Source organism: Thermobia domestica, chromosome 12 (assembly GCF_964235325.1).
Source record: "Thermobia domestica chromosome 12, izTheDome1.hap1.1, whole genome shotgun sequence".
NCBI lineage: Eukaryota > Metazoa > Arthropoda > Insecta > Zygentoma > Lepismatidae > Thermobia > Thermobia domestica.
This window is the reverse complement of record NC_137465.1, coordinates 141742480-141761328: the sequence shown is the minus strand read 5'-3', so window position 1 is coordinate 141761328 and position 18849 is coordinate 141742480. Positions and strand designations below refer to the sequence as shown.

Here is an 18849-nt window from a genome sequence, read left to right as displayed (position 1 = left end):
TATCAAATTGCTGTAAACGGCATTATGATCTTTATGTTTTTGAAAACCATGTATGTAATTCGATGTGGTATTTATCTAATAGCTTTTTCGAAATACAGTGAAGTTTCTTGAAAAACTATAATTTCTCAATTTCTGTAACTTCGTTTCTATTTATTTGAAACACGTCATATGATGATTGTAGTAATCAACATTAAGGCATTTTTGATGTGCGTTAACCCTATCCATCTGACTTTCGTTATTACTGTTGTAGAGCTTTCCAAAATTTGATTGTTTCTCGATGTTTGCCATATCGTAGCGTCCTTAGTTTGTAACACCGTATGACAAATATGGTGTGTGTTTTTCGTTTACATGTAGATTTGAAGTGTGTAATAACCTGACGTAATGCCATTTGAAAAAAAAAAAAAATGGCTGGCAACACTGTTAGCCTTGTGGTATCAAAGCTTATACTAGACAATGTCCCCTTGCCAATATTTGGTTAGTACAAATTTCAGCTGTGTTTGTCAATTAGCTTAAAAAAGTTAAAGGATGGCAAAATACACTGACACACTGGAGGCAATACAGAAAAAAAAAAGAATGTCTAATGAACATGGGCAGAAAGCAGCAGTTTTCACGTGAGAGAACTTGCAAAACTGGTTGATATAATGCTGAATATCTCATGAATGTGGAAAGGTGTTCTTACAGACAGATAAGTCTATGCTTAATACTCGCCATCTGTGGTGATTCCAATTGTGCGTCGACCGCCCCACTTCAATCTGTACGTCTTTGGAATTTGTCGGGCACGACGATGTATAACCTAACAGCGATATATTTGCGCATTCAGGAGATATTCGGATTATTTCAGTTTCTTTGCAGATTTTTTCAACGCCTCTAACGTGAAAACTCTGCCGATCTCGTCCCGTGTTCATTAGACATTTTGTTTAGTCTCACGTCTACTATAAACTGCCGACTATCCGGTTTAATGTTGCGAAAGGAAGGCCAGATAATAATAATAATAATAATAATAATAATAATAATAATAATAATAATAAACAGAATATGCCGGAGTTCTTTAATTACTCATTTCTGGTCCCTCCCATACCATTAAAAGCACACTTTTTATACCAAAACCCGCTGTTGCTCATATTTTCTGACCTCTCAGTACAAGCTAGTACTTTCCTCAACATTTGTTATGTACTATGATATAAGAATAAAAAAATGCATACATTTTAAAATAAATTTTATCATGTCTAACTTAATTCCAGAAAACAAATTAGATAATGTACATTGCACATACATACAATTTTAAATAAATAAATAAAAAGAGTAAAACGTTGCTTAATTTTTAAAGGCAGCATTGTAAATGGGAATATTCAGACGCTCTTTTCTGAAAATTGGCCTACATATATAGTATATCCGTACAAGATTCCCGTTATGAAGGAACTCATCACCATAAGCAGTGGGAACTTATGTTCGTTCGTTGGGCTGGGGGTAAGCGACGCTTTTAAGTAATATTTATGTGCTTTTTGATTCAAGTAAATCCGCGATTGCTTCATGAAAATCATATCCGAGCATTATTAGTGTGGGTAGCAGTTTCAAATCAGTCTGATTGAACCTTTCTTCTTCGAAGAAACAGTACACAATCAGAGGTACTTGACTGTCACACAGTAGCTGTTTCATAGTTGTATGTCACTACTCTGCCTGTCAACACACAGTGCTTTATGGAAGATTGTACAAGACCGCACGCTGACAAAATTTTATTTGATTTTTTACACAAAATTTTAACTGGTTATTTCAGGTCTGTTTCATAGAATACCATTCTGGTTCCCACACAATCTAGATCTTAACCTATGTAACTATTTCCTGTGGGGTTACCTCCCTTTTTTTATTATTATTATTATTATTATTATTATTATTCCCCAAAATTTGATGAAACTGAAGACTTAATGTTCAGGTGTGCGATAAAATTACGAAAAATCTGTGTCATCGGGCAATCAGTAACGTCTATATTCGCTTAAATGAATTTTAAAATCAAATTGGCGGCAATAGTGATCATCTGCACTAAAACATTTCTCCACAGTGTACTCTTTCATTTGATACTAGTTCCATTGCAATATTCTAATAAAAGTTATCAAAAAAAGAAAAAAGTGTGAATAATTTCGTGCGATATTCTGTACTTTTACGAAAGCCATTAGAATTCTAACCCTTTAAGCTTAGTCTTGCTCACGCTTACGTAATGGAAGTTAAAAAAAAGGGGGGAGGGAGAAAAATAATTACCTGGGTTTTGTGTTCCATCGAGAGACTTTTTCTTATTTTTCTTCTTCTTGCTAGACTGGTCATTTGGAGTTCCCTGCAACAAAGACACGTGAATTGAAAACCAAAATTCTGCTTGTTTGGAAAAGACACGAATTTTTTAATAATGATTTAAATTCTTAACAATACCTCTGAGACTTATAAGCACTATACAGAAATCACATTAGGACTGTACTTGTGTGTTAATTACACAAATCTATACTTAAATATGTCAAATCCTCCAGACTTCAAAAGAAAAAAGGAAACTTACCTTTTCCGGCGATTTTCCAATTTGGTTGGGTGTTTTGTTGTTTTGATTAGGGGTCTTCACTTGATTTGGAGTTTTCTGCTGCTGGTTAGGGGATTTTCCTCCTTTCGGTGTTTGACCCTTTTGGTTCTGCAATTGCTTATTCTGTTTCTCTTTTTTATTTGAAGGTGGAGTCTGAAGTTCCTTCTTCATCTTTGTCGGAGACTTGGACATGTCCATATCCTCGTCGCCTAAACAATAAGTATTGTTAAGTTGTTTAGTTTAAAAAGCACACAATTAACGAAAACGGAATTTCAACCATAAAGAAATTATTTCCATAATGTGACTGACAAAGTGGTGCTGCTTCCTTAATTAAATTTCTCTCAGTAACTCAAAAGATATAAATAAATTTCCCACTTATGTAACAATGGATTTATCCTAAAATTCATTGTACTGTGGGTACTACATATATACGTCTCTATGTTATAAGTAGCTAGCGTGAAATATACATCATGATTAACACATTAAGTAACCATTCAACTTGCACGAAATTACTACCAAATATGTCTTTCATTGGTGCAATTCATTAATAAAGAAGCAATGCACTTTCGAGTAGGTAAATTCACAACTATAACCTAGTTTTATTTCATCTTGATCGCTAATTTGCGAAGTGGACGTATTTAATATTACAAGAGTTATTATTTCAGAATATTCGAGTTACAATAATATGGAACTCAAAATCGAACGCCTCTTACTAACGAAACAATTTGTTTTTACTTTCAACAGCAGTCTAGAATCCAAAATAACAGACGCGGATATGAGAGCCTATGTGGGAATCAAATATGACGGAACTAAAGTCGCCGAACAAGCCATGGCCCTAAAGGCTGTAGGATGTGATGTCAGAAAGTGTAGTTTTAAGAAAAACTGAAATGACAGATTGAGTTCAGAATTTACATCAAGTTTCATACCTTCAGATACCCCTTTCCCCTAACACGAAACAATACGTCCGAGTTACCATGATTAGCAGCGTCGAGATTTCAAGAACAAACGAGAGAAAGAAAAAATGTATGGTTCAAGAGAGTTAATTGCTGTAATTAACTGAAAAATTAAAAACATTTTGTAATTTAATAGTTTCCTGATACATTTTCATCATTAAACGTATATTGTACCATCTGAGTTATCTATGACAATGTCTTTCAATGTTTCTCTCTGATCTTCGTTATAATCCTGAAACTTTTGGTGTGTTTTATTCAAAAGTTAGGATAACAAAGCACCATACCGGCTCCAGCAACACAGATTTGTGATTTTCTTCCTTTGTAACTTCAATGAAATTAAAATTTATACTGATTAAAATAGTTTAAGAGTGTAAATGAAGGTCACTTTGTGCACTTTTAGCAGAGTAAATCAATGTAAGCAACGAAATTTGTTATACGTTTGCAACTTACAAGCAGAAAGAAGCTGACATACAAATAATCGAAATTCTACAGTATCACTATGAAATTCACAAAAACACTATTTCGGATTCCTTTTCACCCGTATATAAGTTCGTCGTCCTTACTGAATTAAAGAGTGCAAAAAGTCACTCTTACTTCTGATGTGTGCAGATTAGGTAGTTTTACAATAAAAAGTTATAAAAGACATCAAAATGACACACTAAAATTTCTAAAACTAAAAGTTCTCTTAAAATTCAGAATAACTTTACGCATTACCATTTTCATTTCTTACTTTCTTCAGAAAAGTTCTCATGTGCTTGTTTTATCGGGTTTTTGAAATGCAACAATTTTAAGTGTAAAGAAAGTTATTAATGGATTTTAAAAGTTAAAGTTGGATCTTGAAGAATTATGTATGTAAATTACATTTAGTCGTCACAAAGAGGCAATGGAACTATCGTTTCTATTTTTTACATACTTATGTAAGAATGAAATTATATTCGTACTATAATATCGGAACTTCGAGCCCCTTCCAAGATTTTAACCTGAGAATAAAGGAGGTTATGAGCACAATAAAGGAGAATTCAACTCATTTTTGACTATGGAAGATTCCTGGAATCCTAAACCCGCAGTATCTTGCTGGAAAGATTAATGTGTAGTACAACTAATGGCAATGGTTGACTTTAAAAAAACTTAAGAAATTGTTTTATGTGAGAATGTTTGCTTGTTGAATTGACAAAAGGTAAGAATATTATGCTTTGTTGGAATTTAATGGTAGTGCTTCCAAAGTGCAGGATATCTTAGAATACTAGAAAATGTTCTGAATGTTATATAAAGAGAATCAGAAACCGAGGTCAGGTGCGCGTTATCCTTAAGAGTACCATGAACAGTTACGTATTTTATGCTCATCCTGTCAGAACAAATCCAAGCGAATTTTCCAAGATCAAAATCCTAGCATTTGATTTCAGTTGTGTGAAGTTGCAACTGAGTCTGGATGATCAGCACGAAGATCGAACAGATCTTCAACAGTAGATCTTAGCATGTCTAAATATAACGGGAAAAGATCAAGTGCTGAGCCCTGTTTCCGAAAAGGAAATATGGGTTATCTCACACAATTGAATTTTACGAGTACAAATGGTGTAATTTTAACATATTAAAAAATTAGTGTTACCAGAGATCAGTTGTTGCCTGCATTTCTTTACGGTATATAGACAAGCAAATTCGTGAATGTTCCTCCTTAGCAGCACAATTTCGAAGTGTGTGGTCTCGAATTAGTTTCCTATACACTGAATTCCATCCTCTCGTAGTAACGGAAGGAAAACAAATCAAATCGATTAAATCGAGATTACAAATTTTATATTATATTATATATATATATATATATATATATATATATATATATATATATATATATATATATATATATATATATATATATATATATATATATATAGTGGAGTCTCGTTAATTCGAACTTGGATAATTCGAACAGAAGTCAATTCCCTTGAAAACTATATTAAAAACAATAGTAAGAAACCGTGGATAAATCGAACTTTTGAACCTATATTTTGGATAATTCGAAGTAAATACAGTTGAAATTTTTTAATATTGGACAGATGTAGAGGGAAATACAGTTTTAACGTGTTTTCAGTTATCCAGATGCAGCCATAGGGAAGAGTAATACAAAAGATAAATAGAAAATCTATGTAATGATAAAGATGAAGGTGAGTTGAGGAAGAAGTAAAGATAGAGAATGTGTGCCAATCTCATCTTGTTTCAGAATTGGTTGAAAATTTAAGATGAATTATTGATAAAGTCAACCAAATGTTATTAATATTGTATTCCACGCAATACATGAAATTCAAGACTTATTGACCGTACAAAAACAATTAAATTTAAGCAAATGAGGTTTACGACTTCTTAAAAGTGAGAACAGAATATTCAAATTGTTACTGGTGTTTAATTGTTTGGGCTATTCAATGTATGTTGCAGTGTTGTACGTAAATATATTTTCCATTGTACACGTAGTTTGAATTATGTGGAGTCAATGTCGTTTGTAAGTTTGCGGTATTCGCTCACGCAAATAATAACCTGCTTTAAAAGTAAAGTCTACACCATATGAATATGTTTTTGATGCACAGTACTTTGGTTTGTTTGTTGTTATATATATGAAAATGAATGTTGTTGGATAATTCGAAGTTTTTTCGTGTCCCCTTGAACTTCGAATTAAAAAGAGTCCACTGTATATATATATGCTTTAATTCCCGTAACTCTCTTTCGAGTTATCGTCAGCAAGTTAGTGATAACTACCTTTGTATAGATTTACTACGATTTTAATAATGGAAGGTCAGACTTGTCTTCTACCCAATCGCTTGTGAAACTAAAAATTCGATGAAGCAACAAGTTCCCAGTATTATTATGACATTGTATCCACAGAAGACGCTAATGAATGTCATCATTTCACTGCACGAAAAATGGAAAAAAGTAAAGTATTGGGTTAAATTTCTTCAAGCAAACCTTACTGTTTGTGATAAAATTAAATCAGGGTTCCTACTGATCTGGAGAAATGTATTTCCCTGACTTTCCATTACCTTTGGCAGGATATTCCTTGACTTTCATGGTAGGTGTCGGATGATGTTGACATGTAAGGAATATATAACTGAATATTTATATGTGAAAACATTTATTCTACGAGACAAATAGTAATCAACTGCTCTTACGTACTTTCCACTTACCTTCTATAAAAATATGAACAACGTCCATTATAATGGTTTGCTAAGCTGAAATTGGTATACAATTAATGTGAGAACTTATTTTATAAAATTTCCCTGACTTTCCCTGATTTCCAGTCTTTTTCCCTGACCAGTAGGAACACTGTAAATCCAGTATTATTTGATGATAATTAGTGGTTATGTGTAACTTGGAAACAGGAAAGCAAAAATCATTATCATCTTCACTCACATTACAAAGAATCTAACATGGTATCTTAAATTATCGACAATTGTTAAGTCAATCCACTTTCAAGCCTTAATGATAATAATAAGTTTATATTCAAGAAAGAAAAGTAAAGTTTGAAAGTACAAAAGCTATACTTTTCATGTATTTGTAATTGCAGAAATTTCTTTCGTCACAGTTTGAATGTATTAAAATTGTTCCCCTCTCAAGAATTAATGCTGCCAAAGCACTGCAGTTTCAGAATTACAGTGATAATGCTAAATGATCCAAAGTAAACTTGTAAGAAGCCAAGAATCAGCAACATTATACAAATTTAACCCCTAAAATTAAATTTGAATTATTATAATGTTAGCAACTAAAATGCTTCAGCTGAAGTTCTTACAAGTAATTGAGTTCATTAAATATACTTACAACTACAGAATGATACAGGGTAACAATATACTTACAAGCAAACCTTTCTAATTATATAATTCATTTTGAACACGACTATACAAACTCCTCAGAGTGATAGCTCCGATTTTTAAGGTTACAAATATTAAAATTACGGTTTCACATTTCATGAAATATTAAACGAGGAAGCAAAGCACTTTTAAGATGAACTTACTCTCCTCTTCATCCTCCATATCCTCATCTTCACTTTCTTCCTCTTCTTCAGATTCCTCCTCAGAGCCTTCTTCCTCTTCTAATAAATCCTCCTCGTCTTCATCGCTTTCTTCCTCATCAGAGTCCTCATCTAAGGGAAATAAAGTAAGAAACTAATTCATTGTTTGACGAAGCCTAGATTTCTTATTTATGTTAAGACTCCCACCCTTCAAACTAGATGCATGTTGTGCAAGAATTGACCCGACCCGTTGTTGTTGTGAAGAAATGGCTACATATGTTCAATAAATTTTGCAGTGCCGTTAAGAAGGAAAGACTACGGTTTATGTAGGTCAATAATGTAACTTTTGAAAATTATGATCTTGAGTAGTTGTAGATGGCGATGCTTTAGTATAAGAATGGTTTAAGATTACAATTGAAGATTCGCTGTAGAAATAAAAACAATGCAATTTCTCGTGCCACCTTGAAATTGCTTCACTTATTTTTCAATACGTTAATGGCTTAGACGTTCATACTTCGTTATATACTAGGTTGTATTTCTAAGCAATAGTATTTGCTATTTTGTGACGCTTGGGAACAATTTATTATCTTTTATCTCTACTGTTAGAGTAACTATTAGTTTGGCACTTACATTGTTTTCTACACCGAGTCTTCAATTATCTTTTAGTTTATGATGATGTCATACTGTTAGGCAAACGTACGGACAGTATACTCTTTGTATCAACACATATGGAGCAGAAAGGAAATAACTGTGTTCTCATTCAAAACAGAAGTACACAATCTGGTCATAATCAACCCGTATATGTAACACGTATGCAATAAACTACCCATATGGTTTACGTTGGATACGGGTTCTGCCGTTACATTAATGAGCTATAGAATATAAAGGTAAAATATTTTTTTTTTCCTAATACAAGTATAGAGAAGTGCAATGAAATGTTACAGAGTGCTGATGGTTCACTAACTGAAGTAATTGGTCGCATTTGGATGTTAGTAACACTCGTACAGGAAAGTCACAGACTGCCTGTAGTGATGATAAAACGTGATATGAGCAATTTTTTCATGCGAAGGTCGTGGTTGAATTACATAATTTGGACTATGGAGAAAGGATTAATAATTAGTATGAGTCAAAACTAAATGGCATCAATATAGTAATGAGCATCGGGCTTGCACGTGTGCAATTAAACTTACAGTGAAATATTAAGAGCTAGAAATATTGTGTGAGCAGATCATTGAAAAGGTGGAATTTTTGGATTGGGCAACATGACCTGTTAAAAAGAAAAACGGTAGTTTGAGATTATGTTTACATTTCAATAAGATCATAAATTTAGAAAAAGTCAGCCATCTTCTACCACGAATAGATTACCTATTAAACATGATAGTTGGGGCACAGTATTAGGTACTTTTAGACTTAAAACAAGTTTTCTTACAATTGGAAGTTAGGTTCAAACTGTGCTGCGCAGATTAAAAAAAAAAAAAAAAAAAAAAAAGCCACTAAAGGTTTAGATGGAACACTATCTTGATGTTCTTATATTGTGGACATCGTTAGAAGAGTGGAAACACCTAAAAGGTAAAGATATTCTGCCAGCACAAGGTAAGATTTTAATCATTCTTAATGCTATTGCACCTACCAACGTATTCACTAGAAATATAATTAAACTTGTAAAAAGTAAGAAATATCACCATAAAAAATTGAAACGTGGAGGTTTTTTTTTTTTTTTTTTTTTTTTTTTTTTTTTTTTTTTTTTTTTTTTTTTTTTTAAAGAATATCACGAAAAATTTTGTAGTATTAAAACTTGCCTTAACAGAGAAAGCAACGAAATCATAAAAAATATGTACACGACTGTGTACAAAATATACTAGAAAATCCAAAAACTTTCTGGTCGTACGTATAACACAAAACTAGAAAATCAGATCATAACATTCTTTGATTTAAAAACAATATTTTAAAAGATAACTTAGAAATTGCCAATGCTTTTAAACAGCACTTTCAAAATATTGTCAGCAACTCGTCACCTACCTATGACATGCAAAATACTTCAAATCTTGAAACTTCTGAAATAATTGACAATCTAAATTTTCACCCCATACATGACCGAAGTAGAAAATGCAATTAAAAATTTTCTACTCGAGCCTAGAAGCTCCCCTGGCCCGGACAATGTACCTCCATACGTAATAAAAAGATGCGCTGAAATCCTAAAATATCCACTACTAGCTATATTTAATAAATCGCTATCGTCATCCCTGTTCCCATCTTAGATACCAAAAAGCAACTGTGACAACCATAACGTTCAAAATTATCGGCCCATTACCTTAATATCTGCCCCAGCTAAGATATTTGAATCTATCGTTTATTAAAGAATTTTTAACCATGTACATACGTTAATATCTTCTTATCAGCAATGTTTTCTGCCGAAGAGATCTACAGGGAGTCCATCAAGTCCTGCAGGAAAGTAAAACTCTATAACTTGGAAACCGTTACGTTTAAGTGTATAAATTTTGGGGGTTGGAAGAAGGGAAGTTTAAAGTTTTGTTCTGGCTCGATGACGTTTGCGCTGGTAATCATGTGACTTAAGATGGCGTCTATTAAAGAAAAGGCACAATGTGTTTTGTGGAATTAAAATCTTGCGTTTCAGTGCGGAGAAAATTCCAAACAACGTATGGGAAAACACCCCCAGCAGAAACAAGTATAAAGAGGTGGTACGAGAAGTTCAAAGAAACGGAAAGTATGTCAGATTTACCACGCAGTGGAAGGCCAGGAACGAGTGACGATGTGATTCACACGTTGCAGGACAGTGTAGCCAGAAGTCCAATGAAGTCGCTTAAACGTAGGTCATTGGAACTGGGAATACCGAAGTCAACGTTACACAAGATCGTACGCAAGAATTTGAAGGTCCGGCTCTATAAGTTAAAATTTGTGCACGAGCTGATAGAGGAAGACTGTGACATGAGAGTGGAATTCTGTGAATCCATGCTTACCCGCTTACAAGATTATGACCTTCCTTCGAGACAAGGTGACCTTCTGTCTCGATTTGGGTTTTCAGATGAAGCCACATTTCATGTGTCGGGAAAAGTGAACAGGCACAATTGCCGAATTTGGGGGGTGGAAAATCCACGTGAATTCGAGAAGCACAAGCAGGGTAGTCCCAAAATCAATGTGTGGTGTGCTGTTTCAATGGACCACATTATCGGCTCTTTTCTCTTCGAGGAAGAGACAGTAAATTGTAACAATTATCTGAGCATGCTACAGATATTCCTTTTGCCAGAACTTACTAGGTTAGGCATCCTTAATGAGGTCCACATGCAACAGGATAGGGCACCGCCGGACTATGCCGTTCAAGTTCGACAGTTTCTTGAAGAATTTACGGAGAGATGAATTGGCCGAAGAGGACCCGCACCTTGGCCTGCAAGATCACCAGATTTATCGCCTTGTGATTACTGGCTGTGGGGACACGAAGACCAAGGTGTATTCGCAGAAGCCAGCTAATCTGCACGATCTGAAGAACAAAATAACTGATGTGATTTTCAACATTCCAGACGAGCACCGACAACACGCAATTCTTGGTTTCCCAAAAAAACTGCAAGAGTGTTTGGACGTGAATGGTGTACAATTGGAAGTTTGGCGATAAACCTTAACTAGCTGAAACAAAACTTCGAACCTTTCTGTAAGTACACCAAAAAGTATTTGTTAATACATTACGTAGTTTCCAAGTTATCGAGTTTTACTTTCCTGCAGGACTTTATGGACTCCCTGTACAACAACTAATCTTGTTGAATTCATACACTTCATTGCGGAGCAAATTGACAGTAGAAATCAAGTTGATGCAATATATACGGATTTCAGTAAAGCTTTTGATACACTGGATCATGATATCTTATTGAACAAGCTTATCTCATTCAACTTCACTCTCAAAGCTAGACAATTTCTAATGTCACATCTCTTTCATCGCAGACAGCATATAATATATAAAAATATAACTGCAAGTTTCATTGTAACGTCAGGGGTCCCTCAGGGCTCAAACCTTGGTCCATTATTATTCGTAACTTTTATACATGATCTCCCAAATGTGCCATCAAATTGTACTAAATTATTATTTGCTGATGATGTAAAACTCTATCGAAGAATTTCGCAGCCCTCCCATGCTCTCGCACTACATACTTGGTGTATATCGAACAAATTTAATCTTAACATAAAAAAATGTAACTCCTATGCTGAAAGTCATCCTGAACTTGACATATTTACTATAAACGATCGTTCTCTAAGGACTATTGTGCAATCTTATTGAAGACTCAGTTAAAATTGCCTTAGTTAAAATGGCCTTATCCATAAATGTGTATTTGTAATTATGTAAGTGAATTCATGCATGCTCTAATTATAAACAAACAGACTAGGTCACTATCATTAAGTAATAATACCGGTTGTGATCTATATGTAACCATAAATAAATAAATACAAATTATCGGCACTTAATACATACCGGTATACAATACGTGAATTGCTTAAGTATTTTATACATATCATGCATTACTTAAATTCAATAACTGGATCTAATTTGGATTTTTCTATCTACAGTCTTCCGCCTGGGTTCTACTTAATATTTTAACGAACGAATTTTAATGCATAGGTAAAACTTTCAAATACTTTCAGTATATCTTGGCAACTTCTGACGTCACAATACGAAGAACTAGAGAAATCTGAATAATCATGCATCAATTGTATACTTTATACTGTAATTTCAAATGCAAGAAAATTTATTAAATTTAACAAATTAATATAGGAGCAAGTATTGTTACATGTAGTAGATGTTAAGTGTCATTGGCGAAATTGCACGCTCTTTCCGTTAAATACACACCGTAAAGTAATAGAGTACTTACATTTCCTATCACAAAACATTACTGCTTACAACGTAAAGAGTGAGAAATACTAAATTACCTGTACTCTTATCTAGTCCCAGAGATGCAGGTGATGCTTTAGCATTTAACTTCGGCTTTTTAACGTTAGAAGAGGGCTCTGCTTTCTCAAGTTTTCTTTTATTATTCTGCTCATTAGTTATTTTAAATACTGGTGATGATGCAGGTGTCTCTACAAAAAGGAAAAAAATAGTAAAAGCATTAAGTGAGAAGTTCAACATAATTCAATAAAATGTGCGAACCTGCAGCAGCTACATTCAGAAGTACTTTCTCTTAGTTTAACTTCCCAAAGATATGCCATTTATGTTAAAGATGGATAATTAATAAATGACAAATTCAATTTTTGTGCTCTCCCACCAGAATCGAACCTAGAACCATGTGCACAAAAGGTGCACGCGCTAGCCCCTAGACGAGCGGGGAGGGATGAAGTATTTCTTAGGTGGAATTCTGTATATTCAGATAATTCAAGCTAGTTAAGTATAGATCAGCAAAAACGATACTTCCTACTGGAAGTACAATGTTTTATAGTAAAGTCAATTAAATTACTGATTAGCTGCTCCTCCCGAGACTTCGGCCCACTCACTGTACACACTAAAAATCGTGCTTAAAATTCTCTGAATGTTTACATTTAGAAAAAGAAAAAAAGGTCCATCAACCACCCCGAACACCACTATATAACTGTATTTAGGCAATTCTTCAAGGACCTTGTTATACAGAGAAATAATTTTAAATTAGCAACTCGCTTGCACAGATTAACACCCAATAGCGCAGACAGTGGTATCTATTAGAATAAGTTTATTATTAGGAATTACCGTGACGCACAAACTGAGATGTTGGCCATTTATTTGGATACTGAAAACTTGCCGACTGAAACATGACAGTTTATTACGAGTGCTTACATTTGAATACTGGCAGTTTCACTGCAAACTGCCCAATTATTGCATTCACGGCCAAGACTAAAGTGATCTGAATTTCGAGATCAGCTAGACCAAGGTGGAAAGACAAGGTGACTGCATGTGCATGTGGTCTGGAGTATCATCGTGGCTGTGATGTCATTTGAGTAACAAGGAACAACGAGGAAATGCGCGGCTAGAAGTGACAAGTGAAAATTCTTTCGTCTTCGGTTAAGTGATATCGAGAATATCTAGTTTCTTCTTAGTATTAGTAGTATGTAATAGTAGCATATACAGTGACTTGTGTTGCTTCTGCATATGAGTCCAATAGTACAATTTAAAAAGACTAACTTCGAGGTAAGACCAGGATCCGAAATCATGGGGGAGGGGGTTAGCGATAGAAGTAATCATTTCTTTCTACAAAATTTTCCCCACAGAGGCAGACATGTAATTTCAGAAGGGAGACTCGATGTTCTAGAGGACATTACCTCCCTCGAGATACGCATATGAAGACCATTAAAAGCGTTAAAGTAGTTCAGATCCCCTTTCATTCTGGAAGTCCCATTCCCTGTAACCTTGGTGCTGAAACGGGACAATGGCCTTCAAATTACTAACTAGAGCCTGTCTATCTCAGGTGTGCCCTCGGAAACTATGTGAACTATACTTCGGCCCCACCCCCGCCGCCCTATGACGGAGGAAACTCTCCCTTTGCTTACGGAAAAGAAGTGAATGACCTCAGGCGTGTTGCCAATTTGTCATTCAGTCGTTTGGTCTTGACGAGTGAAGATCGTAGGATACTTAGACTGGCTAACAAGACAGTGCACAATGAAGCCTGTGAAATAATTCATTGTGGCAACGCTTCCACATCTAACAAATGAGAAATCTCGGCCGCAGCGACTTGTCCCTCCTCTTTCGAGGAAGGTACAGGAACACACACATCGACAGTAGCGCCAGAAGGGGCACAGTTCAAATAGAAAGGCTCTAACGAATGGAAGGTTCGTAATAATGATGATTAACGGTTACAAATGAATTGGACCAAGATTATAAAGTATCCATCTCCCATGTCATGGACGACATTGTCGGGGCATGTTTACACATTTTAAATTTTTTTGTTCATTTTAATCATAACTTCGGATAATTATGTATACATATTAGGGCACCTCCAGAACTACAAAATTAATAACCGCAGTAAACCGAAATATGGTATATTCTCGAACAATCAAGGAAGCACGGTAGCTTAGTGGTAGAACGCTTACCTTTGGTGCAAGGAGTACTGGTTCGCTTCGTTAACGTGAGTTTGTGGTGGGCAACAGTGTCCGCGAGTTCCTCGGGATATTCCCGCATTCTCATTCCACCAAATTCTCTCAGTCACTTTGCATTTATCGTTTGTCTCCTTTAGTCCATGACAATCATGAGACACTTAAACTAATAATTTCAGTATTTTGCACAATTAAAAAAAAAAAAAAAAAAAAAAGCTATTCGTTTTTCATATTGAATAATCAAAAACTAATTTAAGATGAAACAAGCAAAACAAGGAATTTCCTTCCATTCTACCCAAGGTATATTTATTATTACACACTAAACAGTTATTTTGCACAGTAAATAGCAAAAAACGATGCAACAAATATCTACCATCCTAGTAACTAACAGTACTAACTGTGCTTATCACTGTTTCCTGAATTTATTGTAAATATTTTGTCAAGTGCTGTGTAATCACTCTACCTGCTCGCTATCAACTCCTTTACCCGGTCCTACGAAGATAAATTAACTATAAAACGAGATAAGAAGGCCTATACATACTCGAGTGTATTACTTCATATAAAAAAATAAAAAAAAGGAAAGAAACAAATAAATAAAGGTAAAACATGTAGTGAGCAATCTAGTTTGTTCAAGCTTCAAAGTTGTTTAATATAAACTGATATTGCTGTTTCTTTCGCTATTGTAAATACTTTTCTTTGAATTCACTTAGCTTAAGTATTGATTACATTACGTTTATATTATTACTGTTTGTACAAAAATTTTCACTCCGTTGAAGATTACTACAAATACAAGCGAAGTTCGCGTGTGAGATACCAGCAAGCAAGCGCTTGTTAAAAGTACATCTCCCACTTAGATGACGTCATGCGCCAGAGTGACAATTTAGCTCCGCATTGCATCCACCTAGTCTTTCCATCATGAGCTAGATTAGGGTTTCATGTGTAATTACTTCCTTTCCCTGCTTTATACCTGTATTTGTAATCCTCCGAAGTCTTCCTGTAAATGTCAAGCTCTTCCCGAAAGATTATGTATTAGTCTTTAATTGCCTCCCCCTCAAAAAATATGTGACGTAGTTTAATTATGACCACCTTGTTGGCATCCAGTATAAGGGCTAAGGTTGAAAATTGCCTCAAATTACTCTACATTAAGAGACTATTTTAAAGTGTATAGTTCTCGTTCTAAAAACTATTAGTCCTCACCAAATTCAAATAAGTAACCCTACCTTCATCATCATCTTCACTTTCTTCTGCGGCATTCATCAGATCAGATAAATCATCTTCTGGCACCAAATATCCTACAAAATATACGAAAATATATGTACATAACGCAGGGAAACCAATATACATTTACACTAACCTAAGTCATATGTAAAGTAAATTCTATAAACATCAATCATTAGATGTTACTTGGCATAAGGCTATATTCAAAACTACACCGCAAGACTTCAATACACTGTCACAAATTGCGTCATTCACAATGATAAAATCACTAAAGCGCTTTTAGTGATACTATTTATCACACTGAAAAGGCAGCATCAATACTTGTTATAATGAAGGGAACTTTAGTTTCACATTTTCGAAATACAGCGGAAAACAAAATATTAACGAAATTTTCAAGTATTTATGTGCCGGGAAAGAACTCTTCCAAATTATAAGTTTATACATATGAAAGTTGTTTAAAAATCTCTAAGTTTATAACTCGACGTGTAGAACTTGACGACAGTTTTTATGTAAGAGGTTGGGAGTGGATGTGTTATCCTGCAAAGGTCTCAAAGCACCACCTAAAATTCAGTAATAAATCTGCCACGAAAGAAAATGGAGATAAGATAGAAAACATGAAAAAACAGTGACAAAAGCAGTAGGCTAAAATCAGTAACACAGTAGAATATTAATCATCTTTTGACGAGGATCCGTGGCAAGGATAAAGAAAGGCTCAAGTTAGTATGAAAGATAAACGAAGTAAAATACTTGTCGTAATTATCAATTGAACTGGAAACGAAAAATGGGTGTTAGTGGCAATAGACAGGGGACAAATACATACGTGGAAGCAAGAAAGGAGTTAAATACAAACCTTAACACAATCACAATGGGGTAGGACATGGAGATGAAAAAAAAAAAAAAAAAAAAAAAAAAAAACTTAGAGACATCATTTGGTGCTCATCCCCCAGCAGTGTTGGTTGAGTCTGCTAGTAGGGCAAAGTCAGCTCGAAGCTGATCATGACGAGGACAATCCACAAGCAAACGTTGAATACTTTGTCTAAATTCACAGGCTGCATACAATGGTTAGTCTTCGCCACAAAGCAGAAATCCCATGTGTTAATAGAGACTGGTGGTCCAGACAATAAGTGCAGGTTTGAGTAATTTATCGTTGACAGCCTGGTCCCATTCGAGCTGCCAGTGCTGATGTGACTAAGCAGTGAATAGCGAACGCACATCCGTGTCAAGTATGATAAGATAAAGCTCCTTCACGGGCAGCAAGCTCTTTTCCTTCCTTTCGCTAGATGGTCTCTCTTCATTACTAGCTATACCAACATGCTTTGGGACCCAGCAGAGTTGTACCTCACATCTTTGTTAATCATCTAGGATATGATAGGAGGATTTACTGGACGAAAGGATGTTTCCCCTGCACATCAAGGATATTATTCAAAGAATGAGAATCATAAATTAAGAACCACCGTATACGACATGCACAGACATAACGTAAAGTTTGTAAAATGGCAACAAGTTTAGAAGTGAATATTGAAGAAATGGCGTGTAATTTAATACCGGAAGTACATGTAGTTGTAACAAAAGGCACAGCATCCTTGGAACCATCAGTAAAAAAGACAGTAAAGTCTTAAAACTGCTGAAAGAGGGCGCGATATTCTTGTTGCAATCCATGAGGGATGGTGTTTGGCTTCTTATATTGGACAGATGAAAAGAAATAGGTGGGTGAAGGATCTTCCATTGCGGCGATACCTAGAAAACCCAACTGACAAACTTTGACACAAGGTCATCCAAAAGTTCCAGAGCACAAATTCCAAAAAGCTGGTAGCATTGGATCACGCTTGATATCGTTGGTAGCGCTCTCCAGCTTTCAGTGCAAAAGTTGAAGGATGGTGTTGATTTTAGATGGGCAAAATAGTAAAGCATCAGCCAATTGACGGCGCTGCGTTAAAGATGACTCGTACGCATTGACATACAAGCTGGGAATAGGACTGGTACGGAATGCACTAGTCGCCAAACGTATGCCAAGGTGACAGACAGTGTTCAATTCGAGTAACGTGGTAAGTGTAGCGGATCCATTAACAATGCATCATCCATAATCCAACTAAACACTGAACTAAGAGGATTAGGGTACAATACAGTTGCACAATGACAAGACTATCAACAGCCCAAAAAATACGGAACAACATTTTCGGAAAACTGTTCTTCGACAGCAGTATTTTAGGCCTGATAGACCGGTGATCAAACTGAAGGTAGAAATCGGATACTGTCAACAAAAGACAAGCATTTACAGTCCAGATAAAAAATATGGATGATATGCGCACTTGCGTAAATGACAAAATTCGATACAGTTACTCCTGTTGATGGAGAAAATCAATCCAGGGGTCACTGGCTAATGTGAACGCTTCAGCAATATGGAGATCACAAGAGCAACAGTAACTTGCCAAATAGTCCACATACCATATTCCATGAACAGGAGCGAATATCTGTCATAGCACCATTTACTGCCACAGCAAAGAAAGTCACATTTAAGAGGCTGCCTTGTGGAACGTCATTGTCTTACAAGAAGCGGTTGGAGAATGAATCCGAATTCAACTCGAAATTATAAATTTCCAAGAAACTGGTGTAGAAAGAAGCCTATACGGCCTCGTAATAACAAAAGTAGTTGATGTAAAATTTAATAACGCCAAATGGTGTCATAAGTCTTCAGAAGATTAAAGATGGTGACTAGATGTTAGCGATGGCGAAAAGCGATCTGGATTGCACTACCAAGATGATCGGTAATAAAACGGAAGTTCCGGAAACCACACTGTTGACTGGAAAGCAAGGATATTTTAAAAGTACCACACCACGGATGCACTCAATTTTTTCCACTAACTGGAGCTGGACGTAGTCGATTTCCCCTGTTTCAGGATAGGAAGAATATACGCATCACGCCAAGCAGCAGGAATGGATCCTTCAATCCAGATTCGTTTATAGAGGTCTAACAGAAGATATTTGCCAGTGGCAGGAAGACTGCGAAGTATAACATAATGTATAAAGGCTGACCCAGGTGTAGTGCCTTTAATGCTATTTAGAGCAGT

At 35.3% G+C, this 18849-nt stretch overlaps 1 protein-coding gene across 2 annotated transcripts in view; it reads right to left on the bottom strand.

Moving 5' to 3' along the window:
- The window catches only part of Fkbp39 (FK506-binding protein 39kD), a 73430-nt gene that overhangs the window by 24352 nt on the left and 30229 nt on the right, over positions 1–18849 (bottom strand). For both annotated transcript variants that reach the window (XM_081734188.1, XM_081734187.1), the window contains exons 4-8: positions 15784–15855; positions 12434–12583; positions 7505–7633; positions 2540–2766; positions 2254–2326 (exon numbers count right to left, since the gene is read on the bottom strand). In XM_081734188.1, the coding sequence (XP_081590314.1) occupies positions 2254–2326; positions 2540–2766; positions 7505–7633; positions 12434–12583; positions 15784–15855 (651 nt within the window). The remainder of the gene's footprint in view (positions 1–2253; positions 2327–2539; positions 2767–7504; positions 7634–12433; positions 12584–15783; positions 15856–18849) is intronic.